Source organism: Anguilla rostrata, chromosome 8 (assembly GCF_018555375.3).
Source record: "Anguilla rostrata isolate EN2019 chromosome 8, ASM1855537v3, whole genome shotgun sequence".
Classification (NCBI taxonomy): Eukaryota; Metazoa; Chordata; class Actinopteri; order Anguilliformes; family Anguillidae; genus Anguilla; species Anguilla rostrata.
Window position 1 is genome coordinate 1,489,677 of NC_057940.1, and position 24,671 is coordinate 1,514,347.

The following is a 24,671-nucleotide window of genomic DNA, read 5'->3' on the forward strand; positions in this document are numbered from 1 at the left end:
AGCACTGCCACTGCTATAAAAACCACACACACACACTCATGCCTGCTCACACAAACGTACAAACACACACACAAACTCATGCACGCTCGCACACACTCACACACAAACACATACATACACACACACCTATACAAACATAATCATACATACTCAAACACACACACATATACACACATACTCATACACACAAACACATATACATACATACTCAAACACACACACATATACATACATACTCATACACACAAACACACACACATATACACACATACTCATACACACAAACACACACACACACACATACACACTGCTGGTAGACAGTTTGTGGTGTGTGGAGTGCATGCCACCTGCTTGCTACCACAGGGTGAAGCTTCAAAGTGCTTGATGTGAGATGAGATCACTCTTTTATTTTGATTAAAAAGTGGGAAAAATAGGCCCAGCAATTATCCTCTTTGGTGCAACAGTGAAATTTATTTTGGGTTTCAAAAAAAAGGTGCACCCCGTTTTCTGCGAACAAAGGGTTGGGGGCGTTAAAGTTTAATAAAGTTTATCAAAAATGTATGTTCTGTGGCAGAAAAGTCAAACGATAAGTATCCTTCATGTTTTCACACAATGCTAATAAATATTAAACACAGCAGATATAATACATCAGATCATTGTTGCTATCGGGTTAAGCAATATGTATTGGCCTCACCGTTGGTGGGATGAATGTGTCATAATTTTTTTAATTAAATGTTCTTATTAGTTATGTATTAATTATTGGTACGTTTATATATTTTTATTTGGTGCAATTAACGAAAAGCATGAAAACATATTAATACTATCGAATGTAAATGATTGTTCCTGGATGGTTTTCATTATTACTCGGAAAGTAATTGATTAAAGCCGTTGATTATACAGTTAGCTCACCTCACCTGGATTCTTGGCTCTGAACTTCTTATGGCTCTGAATTTATGACATGCCTTCACGATTTATGCATTTCACTATGAGAAAAATGCATGTCTGCTGGTTTTTACTGTGTTTAAAATAAATAATTGGTTACACTACATGTAATTAAAACAAGCAGACATCGTTTTTTCATACTGAAATATATAAATCAGCAAGGGAATCATAAGAAATGGGCAGGGATTTAGTCAATGTAATGTGTCACGTTTCCTATTTAGATCTAAATTCTATTCGTTCATGATCGATTGGTAAATCGGTGATATCGCGGTCTTCTTGTTGACTTGACTAGTCTAGTCTGTTTTTTTCTGCGCCTGCGTAGCCGGCGAGCAGTGTGTTGTTATTTTTTGGCTGTGACTTTCCGTCGTTGAATTAACTTGAATTAAGGATTGTTTATACGTTTTCTTTTTTTAAAAACAAGATGGGAAAGAAAGAAGAAGAAATTATTAGGATAGCTAAGAAGATGGATAGGTTGGTACAGAAGAAAAGTGGGGTAAGTTAACCTAAGATCTTGCTCGACGTTAGCATTAACGTTAGCTAGCTAATCAATTGCGCCTGACTGCCGGGTTAGTGAGTCAACCTGGCTAGTTAGCGGTTAGCCGTCGTAACTTCAATAGCTACCTAGCTAAATAAAATATGCACTCATGTGTATTTGCATTTTTGTTTACCTTATATAAACACCAAGTGTTCTTGTCTTTGATTGCTAGTTAATACAATGTATCGCATCCGTTCTTGAATCAGTCTTGATACTGAGTACATAATTAGCAAGTTAGCTAGATATCAAGCTTGTGTTGGGAGGTAGTTTGCCTTTGCGCGCCCCAAAGGTATAATAACGGCGTTCTGTCCTAACCTTGCATTCTGAATCAAAGACAGAAAATCACGATGGTTTAGAATAGAGTAGCCTAGACAAGAGCAGAGTAGAAAATGCTGCCGTTATAACTAGAATGTGTCCTGGCTTGATATGTACCTGTCACATCGGGGAGCTATCTTGTTTGCAAAAACTAACTATAACTGCTATCAACAGAATAAAGTCAGAATTAGATCATCGTTCCTTGCGTAGGACAAAAAGCCGTCAAGTAGCCCTTTGCTCTGGACTACCGAGAGCAGAGTTGCCTGACCGCGCCATTTTAGATAGCCTTAACTGTTCCGTTTACCTATGCTGAGTTAGCTAACGTTAAGTTAAAACTTTCAGGCACACATGGCATCTCTATCACTGTCAGTTTAAAATTGGACTTAAAAGGGCTAATTCCACGGTTCTGTTTAATGAAATGAAGATATGAAAGCGGGCTAATATATTTAGTCTAGCGCGCAATGCTGTTTATAGTTGTGCATCGATACCATATAGCTAGCTAGCTAGCTACAGGTGTTGAATTAACCCCGGTGCGTTCTTCCAGTATGGGGCGTTGGATCTGCTCAAAGAACTGAAGAATATCTCCATGACGCTGGAGCTGCTGCAGGTGATTACCGCTAGCTGGCAACAGCACTAATGTCTTCACGTTTGGCGTACTAAAATATGCTTTTCACCGCGATGTCACTGAGAGAACCACTTCGTGATTTCTTTGCAGTCAACCCGAATCGGCATGTCCGTGAATGCCGTTCGCAAGCAGAGCACGGATGAGGAAGTCACGACGCTGGCGAAAGCTCTCATCAAATCGTGGAAGAAGCTCTTAGGTTAGAACTACGATAAAATGTTCATCTTTTTCCATCAATCCTACAGCCTTGATTGAGTAAAACAGAAAGCAGAGAGAATTTGTCAGTGATCCTGTCACAGGCTGTCGTGTCTGTAGGTTTGAATGTATGTGTTGTTCAATTATAAGACACTTCTCCACAGCAAAACTCTTATGACTGAGTACAATCAGACAGGCTCAGAAGACATGTAGCACCAATTATGGGGTACATGAAGCCTTGTCACGCCTTCTCCAAATTTTTGAGAACTGCCGTTTCATTGACAGACGGCCCTGCTGGAGGAGACAAATCTTCGGGGGAGAAGAAAGAGGAGGAGGCCACCCGCCCGTCTTCGAGCCCCGCCCATTTCATGGCCACGCCCTCCCAGGACAGCCCTGATCCTCAGGAGGAGAGGTAACTGCAACCGTGGGAGAAAACCTGTCCGTCTCTCTCTCTCTCTCCCTCCCTCTCTCTCTCTCTCTATCGCTCTCTCTCTCTCCCTCCCTCTCTCTCTCGCTCTCTCTCTCTCTCTCTCTCTCTCTCTCTCTCCCTCCTCTCTCTCCTCTCTCCCTCTCTCTCTCTCTCCTCTCCTCTCTCTCTCTCTCCCTCTCTCTCTCCTCCCTCCCTCTCTCCCTCCCCTCCATACTATTTTTCAGTCATACTGTGGAAGTGTCCTTAGATGTTATGCCCTTGTAACCATGCTCACGCGTCGCTGTTTTTGTTGAAGGAAAACATCCGTGAAGCTGCGCCTCATTTTTAAAGCGAAGCTGCACGTCATATATGTATATGTATATATATGTATGGGACAAAAATAATTGTTTACCTCCTAAAAAATGTGGTTCTGATACGTACTCAACAAAACCCCAGTAATAAGTATATCATCCTTGGATTTTAAGTACATGACATTTAGAGAACTTTTCGCCTACTTATCAGTGTACTCAACAACTGTACTCAATAGTAGGCAAGTACACTGATTCGGACACAGCCCAGGTCTGACCATACCCTCATCTCCTCCTCTTCCTCCTCCTCCTCTTCCTGTTCCTGAAGTAATTCCGGAAGCAGGAGTGAACCCCTGGACGTCTCCCACAATTCCCTGATCACCACCTTCCCACAAGCTCCGCCCACTTCAGACTCGGTCCGGACCAAGTGTCGGGAGCTGCTGTGCGCCGCGCTGCAGGCTGGAGGTAGGTCCATTCTCAGTGCTCACACCCCCCTCCTGTAATCATAGCAAATGGTATCTCCCTCTCCGTCACCATGGCGATTGACATTACAACCCTATGACCTGAGGAACAGTGTCTTCCCCCTGGTGACCTGAATGTTTTCCTGTACCAGCGGGATCTCAAACTGCAGTTCTACAGAGTGTCTGTGCAGTGTCTGCTGGTTGTTTGGTAGGTTTCAGAACTTCAGTGCATGTTTTAAGTCATTGATTGGCTGAAGAGCTCACGCACCTTGTGTCCAAAGTGCCTAAATTGACAACAGCAGCAGAAACCTGCTGGCACTGTAGGCCCCCAGAGCTGCAGTTTTGAGGTACCTGTTCTGTGTTGTGGAATGGTATGCAGACATTCATGGCATGAAGGTGTGCCATGTTAAGACTGGACTGGCCTTATTGCATGTGCGTTGGTAAATATGCCAAACTGGTAGTAGTTGACTTTGACTCTCACTCACTCTCATTGTCTCTCTCTCTCTTTCAGATGACTACATCACCATCGGTGCTGACTGTGAAGAGCTGGGAGCTCAGATTGAGCAGTATATCCTTATTTAACCCTGAAAAGGGGTGTTGGGTGGCTGTATCCAGAAGCACCTCTACTCATCATTTCACTTCAGTCCTAGAAGTTCATTTTGGGCTCCAAAAACCAGCAGACCCTGCGGCTCTTCGAGCTTTGATTGTGAGATCACTGATGTAGTGCTTGTAATCACATGTTACTGACATACAGGACCTGTCTCACTGATTTATTCTCCTTCAAGCATTTGATTGGAGGTGCTGTAGGTGTGACACCCTGTGAAACGCTGCACAATCTTTGGTGGTATGTCATTGGGTGCTTGACCAATCCGATCCTCCCGACTGGAGCAGATTTATTCCCTTGACCAATCTGCACGCGTCTTCCAGGAGTTCAAAAACACAGACGTGAAATATAAGAACCGGGTCAGGAGCCGAATCGCCAACCTGAAGGACGTCAAAAACCCCAACCTGAGGAGGAACGTCCTGTGCGGGAATATCATGCCAGAGAGGATGGCCATGATGACCGCAGAGGTGAGAGGTCAAAGGGCAGGGGTGAAAGGCCAGTATGCAGTCTACGAGTGTGGAGGGCTATTGACTGTGAAGTCATCGATAGACTGTTATTTTCTGCTTGAACTGACCTTAAACTTCTCTCAATCAAAGGAATAGTTGGATTTATTTTTTCTTAAAAGATTACATCAGGATTTCAGTGTATTTTCAAAGTTTTAAAGTCTTCAGACTTTCTGTCTACACTCATGGGACTTGTTGGGTATCTGTTAGGGATGGGCGATATATATTGCAACAATAATTATCAAATGCAGGTCATAGCCACTGGTGCATTGCCTTTCTTTTCATATTTTTCTCTTAAATTATACCTGATGCACTAGTAAACAACCACACATCAGAGGCTGCGTGAAATGCTTCCAAAAAAAATGCCACTCCTATTGGGTGACCATAAGACCGCCAATCAGCAGCATCCTCAGTGAGATGCTAAAGTGGGTGTGGCTTTGTGAGTGTCCGTCCGCAGTGAGGTAGTGAGGTATTTAAAGTGGGTGTGGCTCCACGCTTGGCAGGACATGGCGAGTGACGAGCTGAAGGAGATGAGGAAGACTCTGACCAAAGAGGCCATCAGGGAGCACCAGATGGCCCGGACCAGCGGCACCCAAACCGACCTGTTCACCTGCGGAAAGTGCAAGAAGAAGAGGTGCACATACACACAGGTACGAGTGCTGTCTGTCACACACACACGCACACACATACACACAGGTACGTGTGCTGTCTGTCACACACACACACACACACACACACACACAGGTAGGAGTGCTGTCGGTCACACACACACACACATACACACAGGTACGAGTGCTGTCTGTGCACACACACACACATACACACAGGTACGAGTGCTGTCTGTCACACACACACACACACACACACACATACACACAGGTACGAGTGCTGTCTGTCACACACACACACACATACACACAGGTACGTGTGCTGTCTGTCACACACACACACACACAGGTACGAGTGCTGTCTGTCACACACACACTCACACACACACATACACACAGGTACGAGTGCTGTCTGACACACACAACATACACAAGGTACGAGTCTGTACACACAGACACAATACACACGGTACGAGACTTCTGTCACACACAGCACACACAGACACATACACACAGGTACGAGTGCTGTCTTGACACACACCACACACACACACAGGTATGAGTGCTGTCTGTCACACACACCACAAACACACACACACACAGGTAGGAGTGCTGTCGGTCACACACACACACACATACACACAGGTACGAGTACTGTCTGTGACACACACACACGCACACACTCACAGGTAAGAGTCCTGTCTGTCTCACACACACACACACACACACACACCCGTAAACACATTACACACAGGTACGATTGCTGTCTGTCTCACACACATGCACACACACAGAAACACACTCATACAAACAGCTATGTCAGTCATGTACAATCAGACACACTGGTGTGGACCTTCTGCTACACACTGCCCCCTAGTGTCTCCAGCGTGTACCATCATTGAATCACGTCCTGTTCTGAACATGCCCTCCCCTTTCTGAGGGGAGTTTCTGTCTCTTTCCGACGAGCAAGATGTGAGTTTAGCGCTCACCCTGCTTTTGCTTGTTCATGCACGGCTTCATTCACTGTTCATCCGGTTTAATCCGGTTTGATCTGGCCTCTCCAGGTCCAGACCCGCAGCGCTGATGAACCAATGACCACGTTTGTGTTCTGCAATGACTGTGGAAACCGGTGGAAGGTGAGTTCCCTCTCGGTCACGATGTGTTCACGTTGTGAAGTGCACAGTGCTCTTTAACACACCGTACGTTCATCTTGAAAACTCATGGTCAGATATTCTGTGAGAAGCGTCCTTGATGAGGCCAAACAGTTGCCACCTTTCGTGCTTGTTATTTAACTTGATTTCACTCATTATCAAGTCTTGAAAATTCCACTAAGAAAAAGGTATCTGTTTTTGGAGAGTAATCCCTAAATCGCTATATTTATTGTAAACACTAAATATTTAGACAGTAATGTGCCTGAAATGTTGTTCCATCTTGTTTAAGCATGTATGGCCCAAATTAGTCAATTTGAGTAATTTAAGTTGCTCCATCTATTTCAGCAGAAAGCTGGAGCAGTATGAATGTGTCTGGTTCGCGAAGGAACCCTTAGTATGGTGTTAATGTCCTGCACAGAGCATAACCTCCTTTTTGTTTTTCCATTTCTTTTTTTATTTCAGTTCTGCTGAAGGTCAGAGGTCGCTGTAAAATAGACAGGAAGTTCACACCTGACGGAGCCACAGAAGAACGCACCAGCATTTAAAAACGGAGGCGTGTCCTATGAGGTCATCCTCTGTGTTTAATCCCCCCTCAGGCCAGACATTTATAGCTTTTAAAAACTGCCGAGACAGCCAGTGGTGTCACTGTAAGGCGTCTTTTCGAACAACTTTGAATGTAGCTTCACTTTCAGTTTAAGTCAGACGGTTTTTTAATGTTCATTTTAATGTAAGTCATTTCCTTAGTAAAAAAAAAATCTCATTAAAAAAAATAATAATAATAAGTGAACTGTTTTTTTATTTTTTGGGATTTGGACCAATAGACACTCTGAAAACCCAAATGTACACAAATGTTCCTTAGAGAGCTTTCTAAGCAGCTGTACATACTAATGTTGATTCCCTCCTATATTAGACCACAGTAAACTGTTCTTGCCAGGGATACATGTGCAGTCTAATGTTGTAGTTCCTAATTATGAAACAAATGGTAGATGAAAGAGCTAATGGGGGTGATTCATAGTTAAATAATTAAGGGCAGAAGTGGGTTTTAAATACTGAAGAGGGTTGGGACTCATGCACCTCCATCAATAATGGCCCCTATCAGCCATGGCTCCCCTGCAGCAGACTGCCTCACCTGGGCTCTTTCTAGCGGATGTTTAAGGGTGGGATGGATGTGCTTGACTGCAGCACAATGTCTGTGCGCTGGCAGGAAGTGATGTCAGAGGTCTTCTGGTTCCTGATAACTTGGCACAACTCGAATTAAAGCTGTTGATTACACAGTGCCGTGACGTCATCTGCTTCCTTGGGCCTTGCCAGGTTAGAACAGAAACAAGCAGATCCCGTGGTTCTCCAGGACCAGGTTTGGGGACTTCTGGTCCAGATTTATTGATAAGGTGACAAATGAGATGTCTGCTGCAAATTTCATTTTGGTTGCCTCTCTTGCTTGGCAGACCCAAAAAATATGGCACCTGTTTTTATGGATGCATCGGTTCCATAGTTCTTTAAACATGGTGTTCTGATGGGTTTTTGTCCAAGTTTGAAATGTAGGGTGTAGATCTCATTGCAATTGGCTTGGGATTGTATGTTAATATCTAAGAACAATGGACCCAAACTGGGAGAATGATTGTGCTTTATTATATTTTAAATAAACTGAAATGCCCACTTTTTCCAGTTATTTTCCACATTGAGTTATCTACCCACCCCTCCCCCAATACTGTAAACATTAACATGTTTTTTAACTAAACATCTGTTTTTAAGGTAAACTCTGAAGTAACACATTTCATATTTGAAAGGAAAAGCATTGATAGGCAGTGTCTCTCCAGACCCGTGGTTTGGATCATCTGAGGTCTGGATCAGCTGAGCTTTATCTACTCGGTCGCTCCACCAACTCAAATTGTACAAACGCAGCACCTTTTGCTTGGAGATGAAGTGCCACCCAGATCCAGTACTCACTGTCTCTGTCTGTGGCACGATGGAGACTGATGCAGTGTTCCCTTAATCTCAGAACCCACAGTCTAAGACAACCAATCAGAGGAATCCTGGCCCCCAAGTGTGTCACAATAGAAGCGGTAACCAATCAGAGGAATCCTGGTCCCAGTGTGTCACAATAGACGCAGTAACCAATCAGAGGAATCCTGGCCCCAGTGTGTCACAATAGACGCAGTAACCAATAAGAGGAATCCTGGTCCCAGTGTGTCACAATAAACGCAGTAACCAATCAGAGGAAATTCTAGTCCCAGTATGTTACGATAGATGCTTGAACTAGTCGGAGGAGATCCTGGCCCTAGTTGATCACAATAGGTGCCTTAGCCAATCAGAGTGTAGCATGCAATGTGGTAAGCACAAGCCCTTTTGCATGGGACCACTGATTGGATTGGATCGTCTCCCCACTTAAACGGGCAGATCTCTGGAGATCTTGCCTTACATTGTGGGGGCAGCACTTACTGCAGCAGTGATCGGCCCCCCAGGATGTCCCAGTTTGGACCCTGGTTTGGTCCTCGGAAGGACGGTCTGCGGAAGTGTGACATATTCCACCGCTGAGCAGATGTGATTGGTTACATCCTGGACAGAGGGCGGGTTTATCGCTCTAATCTGCACCGCATTGGCCAGGCAGTGCAAGGTTAGTGATGTCATACACCGAATGCCAAGGCACTTCACCAAGTGTAGGTCTCATCTTTGAGTGACACACACATCAGGCAAAAACAGGTAAAATAAATACATAATTAAACTTGGCAACTCCAAATTCTTTCAACTTCAGTCTAAGATCAAGAGATTAATAGATATTAAACAACAAAATGTACAGTTTTGAACCGAAAATGTCCTGTTTGGTGAGCTGAAGCTCACTCTCAGAGCTGAATAGGCCCACCAAAGACCGGGACAAAAAAAAAAGAGTCAAGAAAAATATTTGCACAGTATCTCTAAAGGAATCACACTCAATACAGTATCAGTACTGACTCCTAATATTTGCTCTTTGAGTCTGTAGAGAGGCCATTTCCATGCATGTACAGTAATGAAGCTTATAATCATAAAAACATACAGCCTCACTTTCATACCATTGCTCTGAGTGTGGTCTGCGTATCGTGGTCACAGTGATCTTTAATCTTACCGTATGCTGTTGCCCAAGCTGTCTGCCTCTGTCACAAGAGTTTAGTGATCAAGAACTTGCTGAAACTGAGCGAGCCGAAATCCATGTGCACACGTTCATCTCGACCGTGATAAAAAGCCTTCCGATAGGTTATTCCCAAATGTCCCGTTTGGAAGGACGAGCCATAGATCTTGGAGATAAACTGCAAGAGGATCTGGATCCATATTTATGAAGCTTCTAAGAGCAAGAGTGCCAACCTATGATCCGTTTTTTCCGTTTGAATGAGGTGGACGGACGGACGGACGAACAGAAGGACGGATAGGGACAGGGGAAACTTGATCTTGGGTGAACAGTTTACCCTAAGACTATCAATCCAGGCTCTGATCTTCAAAGAGCAGATCCAAGTTCAGTTTACGCAGGATTACAATTAAGGTTACCAAACCAAAATCCCAAACCCCAGCTGCGATGTGAAAATACTGTAGACTGATCCACAGTGAGCACTCGAGGTGCAGACTAGATATACGTTGATAACCCTGTATGGTGTGAGATCACAAGCACGCGATTAGAACATTCTTAACTGAACATTCCAATGCTGATGATGCCACAATCACTACTGGTACGACTGAAAGCAGTGGAGTTCCAGAACACTGACATCTGAATTTTGAAAAGCATTCCAAAATATATCCGCTCTTCAAATGGCTGAAGTTCTCCAGTGTTCTACTTCTATTATATGGACTGCCTGAGGGTCTACAGGTTCTGAACATGGGCAGTCTCAGCCTGCTAGAACGACAGGATCCATCTACCGGGTGTTTTAGTGCAATCCCATTTCTTGGAGCAGATTAGAATAGCTCTTTGCCTTTTGTCTCCTGGCAGACTTTCACACGCTCTCAAAGTTTGGAGTTGCCGAGTCATTTTGACCGATACTGCGGCGTGAAGTTATGCTCTGTGAACCAGGGGAGGGAGGAGGGCGTAAAAATCACGGTCTATCACACAGGTAGACAGCGACTCTTTCCTGTCACAAGCTTTGATTCTCGTACGCATTTCTGTGCATTTCAGTATACACACACACACCACAACCCCCCCAATTGCTAATATTCCATTTTTTCCTATTTCAAGCCAAAAAATAACCGTTGAGGAAACAATCTACAATTTCAATTTACACATTAAAAAAACCCCACATCTGGCTCTTTTTTCCTTCCTCCAACACAATAATACAAAAACATAATAACAAAAGAAACATATAAAGATCAGACAGTTACGTTTAAAAAACCATAACTAGTATCCTTTGGCGCATCTCGCGGCTTTGTTGTTCCGATGGCGGTTTTTTTTTTCTTCTTGAGCTCGCGGTGCGGAGATCTCCGCTGGTCTGAGGTGTGTGACGGAGACCTGAGAATCACCTGAGCCGGGACACACCTGTAGGACGGCCCCGCCCGCCGGAGGGGAGGGGTGGGGGGGCCACGGCCTGCTCTTTGACACGCCCTACACTAATAAAGTCACATGACGAAGGGAAGGGAGGAAAAGCGTTTTTTTTGCGGGGACAGAGATAAGATTCGGGAGCCTTTCTTTCGCAGGGGCGGAGCTAAGATTAGGGGGCGGAGCTAAGATTCAGGGCCTCTTTTCCAGGGGCAGAGCTATGATTCGGGAGCTTGTTTTCCGCAGGGGCGGAGCTAAGATTAGTGGGCGGAGCTAAGATTCGGGAGCCTGTTTTCCGGGGGCGGAGCTAAGATCCTGGGGGCGGAGCTAAGATTCAGGAGCCTGTTTTCCGGGGGCGGAGCTATGATTGTGGGGGCGGAGCTAAGATTCGGGGGCCTGCTCTGAGACAGTGTTCAGCAGGGCTTTGTAGGCTGGAGAGCTGATGAAACGGGGGTACGAGTCTCTCTGCATCAGCGTGTAGATCTGCAGCTGCGCGTCGTCAAACGTGTGCACCGAGGGCTCCACCATGTTCCTGTTGATCACCTCTCGAACCCGCGAGTCCAGACTCACCTGGAGGCGAGAAGGTTAGGACACAAAATTAGATGCTCTTTACATCTGCCAGACTATTCATAAAATATGAGCCCCAAAATTACTGACTGCAAAGTCAGTGCGTTACGACTAGATTTTCACCTGTATGTTTCAGAGTCTGAGCAAGCACTATTCTGGACAACGCAACCTCTGAATGTTCCTTAGAATCCTCAGACACCCAACCTGCAGGTGTGCACATTCTGAAAAATAGCCACACCTGTACGACTCCATTTTCAAAAGCAGGCCGTGTTGGAAACACACTGCAGGTCAGTACTGTTGTATAATTCTAGAATACTATAATGCTAGGGACCTGACTTGAATTCCTTCAAAAAAAAAAAACCACCAGTGTAAATAAATAATTGACACATAAAAATGTCATCTTTGTAAGTTGCTCATGATAGAAGCACCTACTGAATGCTTCTTTATTTTGTCTTCATTTTTAAAGAAGTTCAAGTTTCCTCACTCAACGTTTGCAGTGGTACACTCCCCACAAGATACTTAGTGGTGGAGTTTCCCTCCTTCTCTGTGAAGTGCTTTGAGATCATTGCTACATACGTGTAGATGCAATCCACCTCCATCACTATGACGAAGAGTATTGTCAGTAGTATTATTGTCAGTAGTATTATTGTCAGTAGTGTTATTATCAGTAGTATTATTGTCAGTAGTATTATTACCAGTAGTATTATTATCAGTAGTATTATTGTCAGTAGTGTTATTATCAGTAGTATTATTGTCAGTAGTATTATTACCAGTAGTATTATTGTCAGTAGTATTATTATCAGTAGTATTATGACTCTGATTGCGGCCGTTGTGGTTATCGTGCCAGTGAAACCCGCGGTGCTGTCGGTGAGGAGCGGACCCGCTCGGGCCCCCCGGGGGGTGCAGACCTCTTTGGGCGAGAGGATGGAGATGTAGTCCTCGTAGATGAGCCGGGCCTTCTCCTCCACGGCGGCCTTGGCGCTCTCCGCCCGCAGGTCCTCGCAGGCCTGCCAGAACAGCATGTTCTCCTCGCTGAACTCCGTCCGCAGAAACTCCCGGAAGGCGCACCGCCCCGCCGGACACTTCATCAGCTTGTCGAAGGACTGTCCCCAGGAGAGGACGTCCTCCGCAGAAGGCGTGGGTCTGTGGGGGAGAGGAGCGGTGGGGGGGGGGGGGGGGCGGGAGGTTTGATGGGTCACTTAAAATTTAGATTTAAATAACATGCCCATGCCCCCGGATTTCGTCCCTGTCCCCAGATTTCCTGTCCTCAACTCACCTCTTTCACTATACCCAATCTATGTATTTAGACCTCCTCTCACCCCTACCGTTAGGAGTATGTAGACCTCCTCTCTCACCCCTACCGTTAGGAGTATGTAGACCACCTTTCTCACCCCTACCGTTAGGAGTATGTAGACCTCTCTCACCCCTCCCGTTAGGAGTATGTAGACCTCCTCTCTCACCCCTACCGTTAGGAGTATGTAGAACCCTCTCACCCCTCCCGTTAGGAGTATGTAGACACCCTCTCTCACCCCTACCGTTAGGAGTATGTAGACCTCTCTCACCCCTACCATTAGGAGTATGTAGACCTCCTCTCTCACCCCTCCCGTTAGGAGTATGTAGACCTCCTCTCTCACCCCTACCGTTAGGAGTATGTAGACCTCCTCTCTCACCCCTACCGTTAGGAGTATGTAGACCTCCTCTCTCACCCCTACCGTTAGGAGTATGTAGACCTCCTCTCTCACCCCTACCGTTAGGAGTATGTAGAACCCTCTCACCCCTCCCGTTAGGAGTATGTAGACCCCCTCTCTCACCCCTACCGTTAGGAGTATGTAGACCTCCTCTCTCACCCCTACCGTTAGGAGTATGTAGACCCCTCTACCCCTACCTGACATGTAGACCCCTCTCACCCCTACCGTTAGGAGTATGTAGAACCCTCTCACCCCTCCCGTTAGGAGTATGTAGACACCCTCTCTTACCCCTACCGTTAGGAGTATGTAGACCCCCCCTCTCACCCCTACCATTAGGAGCATGTAGACCCCCTTTCTTACCCACTACCATTAGGAGTATGTAGACCCCCTTTCTTACCCCTACCATTAGGAGCATGTAGATCCCCTCTCTCACCCCTACCGTTAGGAGTATGTAGACCCCCCCTCTTACCCCTACCGTTAGGAGTATGTAGACCACCTTTCTTACCCCTACCATTAGGAGCATGTAGATCCCCTCTCTCACCCCTACCGTTAGGAGTATGTAGACCCCCCCTCTTACCCCTACCGTTAGGAGTATGTAGACCCCCCCTCTTACCCCTACCGTTAGGAGTATGTAGACCACCTTTCTTACCCCTACCGTTAGGAGTATGTAGACCACCTTTCTTACCCCTACCATTAGGAGCATGTAGATCCCCTCTCTCACCCCTACCGTTAGGAGCATGTAGACCCCCTCTCTTACCCCTACCGTTAGGAGCATGTAGACCCCCTCTCTTACCCCTACCGTTAGGAGCATGTAGACCCCCTCTCTTACCCCTACCGTTAGGAGCATGTAGACCCCCTCTCTCACAGACTGACCTCTGGTTGCAGTCTGTGGCCCCGTCGGTCTTGGTCTCGTAGGAGGACCTCCGGTTCCTCTCGTTCCCGTCCTCGTTCCTGACAAACGAGACGGGGAGGTAGTAAAACGCGGCAAGGGCACGGGGAGAGAGGACTGCGACTATGACTGAAAAAGAATATTTTACCACCTTCCTCCTTCCGTCTTTCTCTCTCTCCTCTGCTCCCTCTGTCCTTCTATTTCCCCCCTCTCATTCTTTTTCTCACTCTTTCTCTGCCTCTCCCTTGCTCTCTCTCCTATTACCCTCTCATTTTTTTTCTTTCATTCTCTTGCTCTGCTCTCTCTCTCCCTCTGTCTCTCTTCCCCCTCTCTCTCCTGTTTCTCTCTCTCACTTCCCTCTCCCTCTCTTCTCTCTCTCTCTCCCTCGCCTCTCTCTCTCTCTATTTTCTCTCTCCCTCTTCTCTCTCTCTCCCCCTCCAGTGTACACTCAACATCACAGAGCCTCTTTATAGCTTCGGCTGTAATATATGCATCGCTGCGCATACTGACAAACACCAGCATCCATAATTCATTTCAGAAATGCAAATGGCCTCCATGTGTTGATGGGGAGAGCTTGTGACAGCGGAACTGTGCGTACTCTACATGTAGGCCTCCGAAGGACCAACCACTTCTGTTTGAGGACCAAAGCCACAGCTGCCCAACCCTGTTTCTGGAGACCTACCGTCCTGTAGGTTTGCACTCCAACCCTAACAAAGCACACCTCATTCAGCAGCTCAGCTAGAGCAGGGCTGCCCAGCCCTGTTCCTGGAGATCTACCGTGCTGTAGATTTTCACTCCAACCCTAACAAAGCACACCACATTCAACAGCTAGAGCAGGGTTGCCCAACCCTGTACCTGGAGATATACCACGGGTTAAAGTGCACATGTAGGTTTTCACTCCAACCCTGACAAAGCACACCTCATTCAACAGTTAGAGATCTCATTGTGCTGCTAATTGGTAGAATCAGGTGTGCCAAATTAAGAGTTTAAATGAAAACCTAAAGGACGGTGGATCTCCAGAAACAAAATTCGGGCAGCCCCGACCTAAGCTCTCCTAACAAGGATGACCAGATGACAAGATGAAAAAACTGGGAGTGGGGTAGGGAGGCTGTCAGGAGGTGGAGGTTCACATTGCTTTTCACCATTATCTATATAGTGTAAGGGAAGTCTGATCCTGCATCAGCACACACCTGCACCCACACCGGCCCTTTCTGAATAGGAATGGATGCCCCTTGCCTAAACACTAGCACCTTGAGCCACCAATCCCTTCCACAAGCAGCCCTCAGTTGTTCAATTAGTCGTATTCCTTGGCTGGTTGCCACTGACTACTGACACTGGATTGTCTACAGTGACACCTTGAGGATATGGACTGAAATACAGGCTAAACCCGTCTCAGGTTTTCAGGAAAAACGTATGGCCTTTGCTATGGTCTTGTTCAGTCAAGCATCCATTTGAAGCTACGTCAATTAGTGATGTGGAAAATGGGGAGAGGTGGGTCCATTCATACGTCACACGTTGTGAAAAAAATACCACCGCAAAGGATGCATTCGTGTTTCCTTGCTCAAGCGTCCTTCAGGAGCCTCCTAGCTCCTTGCTCCTTCAAGGAGGATTTAACGGGTTGGAATGTCCTTAAAGATGGCGGACCTTGATTGATTTCCAAGTCAGTTGAAGACCGAAGACAAGGATGAATAAAATAAGTGACTGGAATGAGCCCATGGTCGCTAACCAGGAAAATCCACAACACCCTGTCCCCGGCAGACCTAATACTTGACCAGTAGTCTCTAGATCACACCATCCTGGTCAGATCTATAATTGACCAGAATAAACTAGTACCCCTTTCCGAGTAAGACCTATGGTTGACCCGGAACGGTTATAGCGCCCCCTCCTGGTCACCCTCAGTCACCCACCAAGAGCAGCTACAGCAGCAGCACCAGCAGAAGCAGCAGGCGTTGGGTCCTCGGTTCCCTGGGTCTGGCGGGGTCTGCACGGTACCCGCCGCGTCCTGTTGCCCCGTCGTCTGACGCTTCCGCATCTCCATCCGCTGGGATCCCATGGGCTTGGGGGCGAGAGAAACGGCGCCGGAATCAGTTGTGCACGCGCGGTTTTGCAAGAAGGGGGGGGGGGGGTGCTGGGCAATAGCACCGGAAATAATCCGTCCGACTGGGTTTAATAGAGCGAAAACAGCGATTAACGATACATTATTCTAAAATGAGATTGACGGGTAACGTCAGGCCACACTCACACTGCAAGTTAGCCTTTCCTCCACTCCTCATTTGTTAGAGTGTCATGTGACAAAGTTTTCACCGTCAAGGGCAAGCGCATCCGTTTTACTGCTCCATGTCAGATTTGACGATCTTTTCAGGCCAATGACTCATCGATGATTGGACATGGCCTTGTGAAACACGCATGAAACCTACGTCTGCATTTTTGGTCGATGATCTTCCACTGGAAAAATGCAATCTTGACTCTTGTCTTTGATGCATGTTCCATAATGACGGAGAATTCGAACGTGTTTAGTGTGGGTAGTCATTTGTCGCCTACATTTGCAGTTTTAGTTCGGGAGTTTTTTCCAACCCAATGGGTAGATTTCCTGAGAACCTGTGCGTGTCGATTATGCTGTTTGAGCTGATTCTACACAATATTGTCGGAATACAATCGCATGTTGAAAAAAGGAACTGGCTATCCGAAGGCACAATTACTTATTTTAGTGAATAAAACAAATCTCTCTTGCTAACGTAATTTTGTATATGAACTGGTACATACTGCAATCTGTACATTATCCCCTCACAATAAGTTGGATAAAATATTTCGTAGGAAAACGTCGTTACAGTTTTAAACACCCCGTTCGTCTTTCCAATGTGTTCCATTAAATAAACGCGACACCTGATGTTGTTTATTCCGTTGTTCATGTTAGTAAAGTAACGGCGCGTAAAGATATGTACAGACCAGGGGAAACGGCTAACTGCCCACGGCAGTTATTCGATGTGAAGAGCACGAGCTATTCCGTTCCTGATTACGGGTTCAAGCAAGCACCTCGCGGCCCTAGCTGCACATTGCAGCGTTATGTATGTTTTGTATCGAGGGTCTGTTTTCCCTTACGGTATGTGTTCCTCTGTTTTAGATTTAGCCTCCGTTTTAATTGGTCCCTTTTTTTACAGAGGCTATCTATTTTCGTTGACGTCGTTAAGTTTTTTTTTGTTTCTGTTTTTTGTTACATTTGTTTCTGCGCTGTCGTTTGTCATTTAAATTTTGGAGGCATTTATTTTAATTTATATGTGGGTTTTATTACTGCTACACGATTAGCAGCATCAACTTACATTATGATTGGTAGGAAATAGGCTACATGATTCGGGCCTGTATTGTTAATAATATCTATTTATTAAGCAATATTCTTAATTTTGAGCTTGCAGAATGAACACCACGATCATTTTATGAGCAATACAAATGAGTGAATCATGTCACTTGAGCGGTGGCTACTTTAAATCCAGTGTGGCGCGCGAGCGCCTTCTGTACGCGGCAAAAATTGACGATACCTGTCAAAATGAAAGGCTGATATGTCAGAATATGTTTGTGCTGCAAGAAAGAGACGTTAGTCCTGAAACGGTCCCGTAACACGGGCGAATTGCACTGCCAAATATGAATATGAAATTATTCCCTCTGAAATGTGACCATTCATGCAAAACTCGCGCAAACACCATTGAAACACGTAATATGTCATCGACACATATGTTCTAATGATTGTTGCGTATCTATGCATTCGTTTATACTGATGGACATCGCATGCAGAACGGTATACTGCAGATCGCTTGCCTACGCAAAACATAGAGGCTTGTGTAAAATTTTAGAGGGGGTGTCAAAATCACCAGTAGGCTAGCAGAGATTATTAACATGAAACCTGAAAATTGTGTTGTGTGATTATTTCAACGCTCTCGTATTCTAATTAAAATAAGCCATTGCAGGCATCATTAATTCGAACATCGAAAAGTGGCATCATGGAGATATTTTACAATACAGTCTCATTTAGCCTGGGCGATTGAAGCTAGCCTACATCTTTTTGTCGCACACTGGATCTCAAAGATCAAAAGTCTTTTAAACGCGTATAACGTATTGTACATTCCCTGTGTCATTATATATATAACAATATAGGCTGTATATAATTAGATACAAGCACTTACGATATCACCATGGATGCCGAAGATTGAGGGAATCCGTTGCCTTGATTACATCCGTTAAAACAGGACTTTTCAGACCGGCTGCTTGTTGTCAATGCGCATGCGTTCCTCTTACTAAATGGTAGTAAGGGTAGCGTAAAGCCTCGGCATATTACACCTACAGATTGCCTATAGCTGGACTCTTCGGATCGTAGCCTTCACGTTATAGAGCGACATGGGCCTGCAACTGTTAAACATGACCGTATTTGTCTACTGCGAGAAAGAGACAGCGCGGAAGCGTCAACATTTATCCGTTTCAGTCGTGTGAAGTAATGGACGGAGTTTCGCCGTGGCGTCTTCCACCGAAACTACCCTTACTGCCCTTTTTATCACACCCGTTTCCATGGTGACCTGCCAAGCCGCCTGCGCTGTTTTGTACCTTTTGTACCTCGTTTTGTGTTAAACATTTCTTTTATGCGCTGAGCGCAAGTTTCCCCCCCAAAAAACAGTGTTTGCAGTTTCGCTGTCCGTGGTGCTGAGAAAGTTGGAAAGCACCTTCCCCTTACCAGTCGTTATGTCGGCGCCAATTTCAGACGAATTACTCACTTTCAGAATATGCTAGTGTTTCCCGCTGTGCTACGTACAGCAAATTAGAGTATTCTTGTGCTTATAATAGAGTGATGTTGATTCTTTAGCATATTAATCTACTAGGATCAAGTATGTGACCAGTTTTATTATGCCTGGTTCCACATTACCCAGTTTGGAAATAAATTAATTTGAGTTTTCCTGTATTAAACAGTGTAACTGGTAATTGTATGTCTAAATCTGGCTTGGTAGCCTAGTTGGCAAGGTTGCTAACTAAATATACTGAAAGAACAACAAGTCAAGCAATGCAAACAGAAAATACTTGCGGCCACTAATTTTTATAAGCAGTCAGGTTACTGGCGTCCTTGATGAAAAAGAGGAAAAGTTTATATAACAGCAGCACAGAGACTTTTTTTTTTTTTTTTGAACTTATGGAAAAATGATATAATTTCATTCTGGTACAAGTATTCTTAAAAACTTGTTTTTAAAATACTATGTTTTTGAAAAAATAGGGGTCAAAATTTTAAATAAAATCAAAGTTAGATCTCCTATGAAATTCACAGTTCATCTCAGTCTTAAGTAACTGAATTGTGGCCTACCATTGGTTCCTGTCTGTTTTCACCAGGGCATAGAAATGAGGTGACACACATGCAAGATGTGTTAGTCATCGATCCATCACCACGGGGAAAGCCAAGCCCTGGACCCTGGAGCAGCACACCCCTCTTTAAACCAACGTCTTGGGACGAATCGTGCAGTGCTCAAGCCGCAGGGCTTATAAATAAGACATTCACGCTGACCTTTTGTTTAATTGGCATCCCGGAGAAGCCAAGAAACCAATTGCCAACTGGCCACTGGACCTCTGAGTTCAGCAGGGATCTAGAGATATCTTGGCCTTTCAGGAGATTGGATCTGGATGTTCCATGCAGAAGGAGAGGGGTCTGAAAGTGATAGATCTAGATCATGCCCATTTTCTGAACACTTACTGCAGCTAAATTCTGCAATGGGTTTTATCCAGACTTAAAAAAAAAGGCTGAGACAATGGCTAAACTCCTCATTCTAATGTCTGACTTTATTTTTTATTTGAACAGGTTCAGCCTCTTTGTGAAGCATGCATGTCACACTTTTATTTATTTATGTATGTATTTATTTATGGAATTAAAGTCAGCCATGATTTTTTGCTCAGATATGAATCTATTTGACCCTTGGACTAAGATTGGATTTGTCGATAAAACAAAACTAACAGTGATTTTTCAGATAGTAAAGAAGCTTTGAGTAAATGTGCACCCTTAATTCTTTATTTAATTTTTTTATATAACCTTTTATTTAACCAGAAAAAAACCCCATTGAGATCGAAATTTGACATGAAACACCATATTTTGAAGGAACTAAGAGCCGATGCAGAATTAATGGCGCCCTTTCGTCGCCTTTGACATCAGAGAGTTCCCAGAATCCACTGGGCTGCGCGCGGCTCATTGTCAAACGGCGCTTTTGTGGCTTTTTTATTTTTATTTTATTTTATTTTTTTACTGGGAAGCCCTCCTGTGAAGATGGTCTAAAGATGACGACATGGGACCTCGCCGAGGCCAGCTCCTCTGCAACAAGGAGAGCGATACAATAGCCAGGACGCTACACAGAGCAGAGCCACTGGCGCTGACCTTCATGTTGACCTTCCAATGAAAGTTTCCATTTAGTCATTGCGTGGTTTTTAGTGCCTTTTTATTTCCCAGATAGAAAGCAGTTCGGCTGAAATGCAGGCGAGTCGTTTGGATGATGCACCGCGTGTATAAACACATGAACATATTCTGTAAATATTAATGCACGTGTCAGTTTGTGACGTGTACAGCAGTGCGCAATGGCCGTCATGCATGTTTTTCCATTGATAATTTTAAAACAAAGCAGCCATCTTGGCTCTATATTCTCTGTACACGCAGGAATGTTGCTAATTTCAGGTGCTGAAAGGCAGTTTAGTTGGAATTTGGGCAGGAGGTTAATGCCCCCACTCTTCCAAAATGTGTGGCGGGATCGTCAGTGACCGCAGTGAGTCAGGACCTCGGTTTATAATCTTATCTGAAAGACACCTTCAACAGCACAGTGCCTCCAACACTGTGTTGGGGGACTGGAAGTGTTTTTTGGTCAAGAGGCAAGAGTGCCCCCTTCTGGTCAGAGTTATCAATGCAAGAGATAAAACAGTCTGGTATGCAGGAACAGCACGCTAAATAGTAGTGTTTGCTGAGTTTATTTAGTAGCACAGAGCACTGAATAATGGTTAGGGAACAGGTTTAACTCCAGTCCTGGAGGGCCACAGTGTCTGCGTGTTTAACTCCAGTCCTGGAGGGTCGCAGTGTCTGCAGTTTTAACTCCAGTCCTGGAGGGGGCAGTATCTGTACCAGTGTCTAGACTAAAGTAGGAGGACAGTGCTTCAAGATTCTGTAATCATCATGGTATGAAAGAGGCCAGTCCCTAAAAATAGCACAACATTGGGCTTTTTTCCCTCCCCAGCAAATCTTTGTTTACCAAAACCTAAAAATAGCAGGTCGCTCAGTTCCGTGTGACCTCACACACACAGATGAAAGGTGACGTGGAATATCGTAGCAAAAGCAGTTCCGCTGGAGGGGGTCAGTACGACCCCCTTAGCTCTACGCCCACCAGGGTCCGATTATTCTGCGAGAGAAAGCCCAGACTCACGTTGTGCCACCTGCGTTTCCGGAAACGCGGGAGAAAAGCAGGAGGCTGTTTTTAGAACAGCCCACATCCCTTACCAAAAAAAACACGTATTCAAAAACTACATGTGAACACCTAAAAAGAGTGCACATGTGAACTATAAAAAATATCCCACTTGTAAGATGAGAGCAGAAAAAGGTAACTTATGCGATTTCAAGTCGCGGGTTTTGTTTTCACAGGTGAAAATTGTAGTTCACATTTCAGAAAGTCAGTGACACGTGAAAATGGGAAGATGCAGATGACTCGATGTGATCTATTTTCTTTTTCACTCCAATTTCATTCCATGTGGAAAAAGCCAATCCCATGTGGAAGAAGTCCAGATGTGACATCTTCTTTTCACACGTGAATATTTTAATTCACACATGAAAATGTTAAATTCCCATATGACATTGTGTTTTTTTCATAAGGGATCCTTCTGTCTCTCTCCCTCCCTCCCTCTCACTCTCTTTCTCCATCCCTCTCTCCTTCCCTCTCTTTCTGTCTCTGTCTTTCTCTCTCTCTCTTGCCCTCCCTCTCTCTCTCCCTCCATCCCTCTCTCCCCCCTCTCTCTCTTTGCAGAGATTTATCTGACCGTTGCACCGCAGCCCAATCAGCTGCAGTGTAATCCACTTAATCCTTCACAGAGTGGAAATGCTTCCATAAATAGGTTTGGGATTTCAAGAAATAATAGTGTGCTAAGACTTCCGTCCGAGGCCTTTCTTCTTAATGAGGCAGAGGGAAAATCGGAAGAAGTGTTTTTTACACATTATTGTCACCCATGATACGAATGCGATGTGTGCCTTGCCACTTTTGCACATTCACTTGAAAGTAAGACAGGGCTTCGTGTTTGCCTGTGGTTCTCCAAACCACGCGGAATAACTGCATCCGCGTTATTATCAGGCATCCAGCCTGAACGTTTAATTTTTATTTGTTGAAGATTAAAACCCTATAGAGCAAAACAATACAACACAGAGCCTGCGAGGTCGTGACCTCTGACTGCTGGCAGTGCTTCTGTTAACAATGCAGCCTAAAGCACTCAGTAAAAAATCCCTCCAGCGGTGCTGCATTAAATGATTCGGCTGCAGAAGATCCTTTCATTTGATTGATGCAGATGAAGTTTCACGGATACGTTCTCCAGACTGTGACGTGGCCGGGAGTGCTTGCATAACCGGTTTATATCATGACTGGCGAGTGCGCTTATCTCAGGCTGTTCTTCTTCGTGGGTTTTTTTTTTTTTTTTTTTTTTTAAACGAATGAATGAAGAGTAAAGGCAGCGGACCGGCAAGTCCCTGCGGGAAAAGGTTTTCAGCGTTGTCACGGCAACACGTCAGTCAGAGGGGCCCGATCAGAGGAGCGCGCCTCGCTGTGTAGGAACGCGCCGAACGCCTCCCTGTTTTGTGACCTCACTTCCTCCTCCTTATTCTCCAGTCTGCGTCCCACACTGCACCTCTTCAGGTCAAAGGTTAAAACGGTCCCCCGACCTGGTCCTGGAGAGCCACAGAGCCTGGTGTGTTTTACTGTTATTCAGCACTTATTTGATCAGTTGAAGCTGTTTATTGCACAGTTAAACTCATCTTTTGTCTGAACTGGTTGCTGATTGAAAAATGTAAAAACAAAACAAGAAACCAGAAGGACCTGGGATAGCTTACATGTTTGTCTCAAGTATGGTTCTGGTATGGCTTCTGCGTTAATGTACACGTGTACCGACTTTTTTTCTCTGTAATTCTTCGATGTTGGCTTTGACATCTTTAACGGACGAAAAATGGGAAATACCCTCACAGAACTACGAAACACATCACAGCTGAAAAATTACAGGCACTTCATGTGGTAATAATTTCATATGTTAGCTTGGAAAGGTAGAAAGTGTGACCAAATAATGTGAGCGGACGTCTTTTTAAAAATAATGAATGACTGAGACACACTTAATTGGGTTAAAACTCAAATCCAGACCTCACAACACTGCATGACTGACAAGCAGGTCACATGATCAGCACTTACAGGACTGTGACCAGGGTGTGTATTAATAAAGCATATGAGGGTTAGGAGAGCTGATCTGGGATCAATTTTGTCTTTTAGCTCAGAATAGAAATGGTTAGGATATGGACGAGGAAAATCTGATTAGAGATCAGCCCTTCTGCTCTAATGCTTTATGAATATTACATTGCTTTAAATTCACAGAGCAGATGGTTGCATCCAGAGCAACTTACAAAAGTGGAGAACATCAGCGTTATTTTCACAAACATGGGGCCCAGGTCACTTAGCTAATCCAGGACCAGTTCTGGCTTTTTAGTTCATAATGCATAAGGTTTAGAAGTGTAGAGGAGATAACTGATCCTAGACACTCCTACCCTGAGATGCAGACAGATTTATGAATACAGAAGCTCAGTTTTCCCTCTCAGGACATTTTTTTTTACATCCGCTTGCTATTTGGGGGTTCAGGTCGGTTTTTGTTCTTTTTTCTGCCACACTGTAAAGCCTCTTTGGGGCAGTTTTCTATTTAAAAAAGTGCTATACAAATAAAATTGATTTGATTTGATTTTGATTTGACGTGGACAGGCCAAACCCTGATCCCACACCAGCACTGCTACACAAGACCAGGGTGAGGAAGAGGAGGGGGCGGAGCAGACAGACCCTCTGCGCTTACCTGGAGGGTGAACACCTGGTCGGTTTGCTCCTCGCTCTCGCTGTCCGAATTCTCCGGCGTCTCGTCCCCGTCATCGTAGCGGCCGGCCCGCGGAAGCCTCCACATGGAGAGAGCCTGGGCGGGGTGCGCGGTCACTGCCACGGCCGGGACGTCCCACCTGAGTCTACCGCACCTGAGGCATCGGAGACAGCCCTCGCACCCCGCGTACCGCATGTGACCCCCCCCCGCCCCCCCTGCCCCGCGTCGCTCCGCAGCTCTGTGCCAGAGGCCCTCCCCTCCCACCCCCCCCCACCCCACAGCCC

General features: G+C 45.3%; 2 protein-coding genes across 4 annotated transcripts; one reads left to right on the forward strand and one right to left on the reverse strand.

Moving 5' to 3' along the window:
• Window positions 1-1,216: 1,216 nt before the first annotated feature.
• Window positions 1,217-7,930, forward strand: LOC135260496 (transcription elongation factor A protein 1-like). Its single transcript, XM_064345750.1, has 10 exons — window positions 1,217-1,435; window positions 2,337-2,399; window positions 2,508-2,613; window positions 2,895-3,021; window positions 3,655-3,791; window positions 4,299-4,355; window positions 4,704-4,858; window positions 5,398-5,544; window positions 6,567-6,638; window positions 7,116-7,930. The coding sequence occupies exons 1-10, from the start codon at window positions 1,364-1,366 to the stop codon at window positions 7,122-7,124; spliced, it is 945 nt and encodes a 314-aa protein (XP_064201820.1). The 5' UTR covers window positions 1,217-1,363; the 3' UTR covers window positions 7,125-7,930.
• A 330-nt stretch (window positions 7,931-8,260) lies between these two features.
• LOC135260497 (regulator of G-protein signaling 20-like) lies at window positions 8,261-24,586 on the reverse strand. 3 transcript variants are annotated; one of them, XR_010331595.1, is made up of 6 exons: window positions 24,370-24,586; window positions 16,197-16,345; window positions 14,274-14,351; window positions 12,621-12,855; window positions 11,345-11,715; window positions 8,261-11,290 (listed from the first exon to the last, which is right to left on the reverse strand). XR_010331595.1 is itself a non-coding variant. In XM_064345751.1 (5 exons), the coding sequence occupies exons 1-5, from the start codon at window positions 24,580-24,582 to the stop codon at window positions 11,527-11,529; spliced, it is 864 nt and encodes a 287-aa protein (XP_064201821.1). In that variant the 5' UTR covers window positions 24,583-24,586; the 3' UTR covers window positions 8,261-11,526. The 3 variants fall into 3 exon arrangements, 2 of the variants coding, with proteins under 2 accessions (XP_064201821.1, XP_064201822.1); XM_064345751.1 differs by having other exon boundaries at window positions 8,261-11,715; XM_064345752.1 differs by lacking the exon at window positions 24,370-24,586 and adding an exon at window positions 18,465-18,955 and having other exon boundaries at window positions 8,261-11,715.
• Window positions 24,587-24,671: the final 85 nt, after the last annotated feature.

Coding starts and splice junctions, on each gene's coding strand:
- LOC135260496 (XM_064345750.1), top strand. CDS start 1,364: ATGGGAAAGAAAGAAGAAGAAATTATTAGGATAGCTAAGAAGATGGAT. Junction 2,400..2,507: donor TGACGCTGGAGCTGCTGCAG/GTGATTACCGCT, acceptor ATTTCTTTGCAG/TCAACCCGAATCGGCATGTC. Junction 3,792..4,298: donor CGCCGCGCTGCAGGCTGGAG/GTAGGTCCATTC, acceptor TCTCTCTTTCAG/ATGACTACATCACCATCGGT.
- LOC135260497 (XM_064345751.1), bottom strand. CDS start 24,582: ATGCGGTACGCGGGGTGCGAGGGCTGTCTCCGATGCCTCAGGTGCGGT. Junction 16,346..24,369: donor ACCAGGTGTTCACCCTCCAG/GTAAGCGCAGAG, acceptor CTCGCCCCCAAG/CCCATGGGATCCCAGCGGAT. Junction 11,716..12,620: donor CCATCCTCTCGCCCAAAGAG/GTCTGCACCCCC, acceptor TCTCGCCTCCAG/GTGAGTCTGGACTCGCGGGT.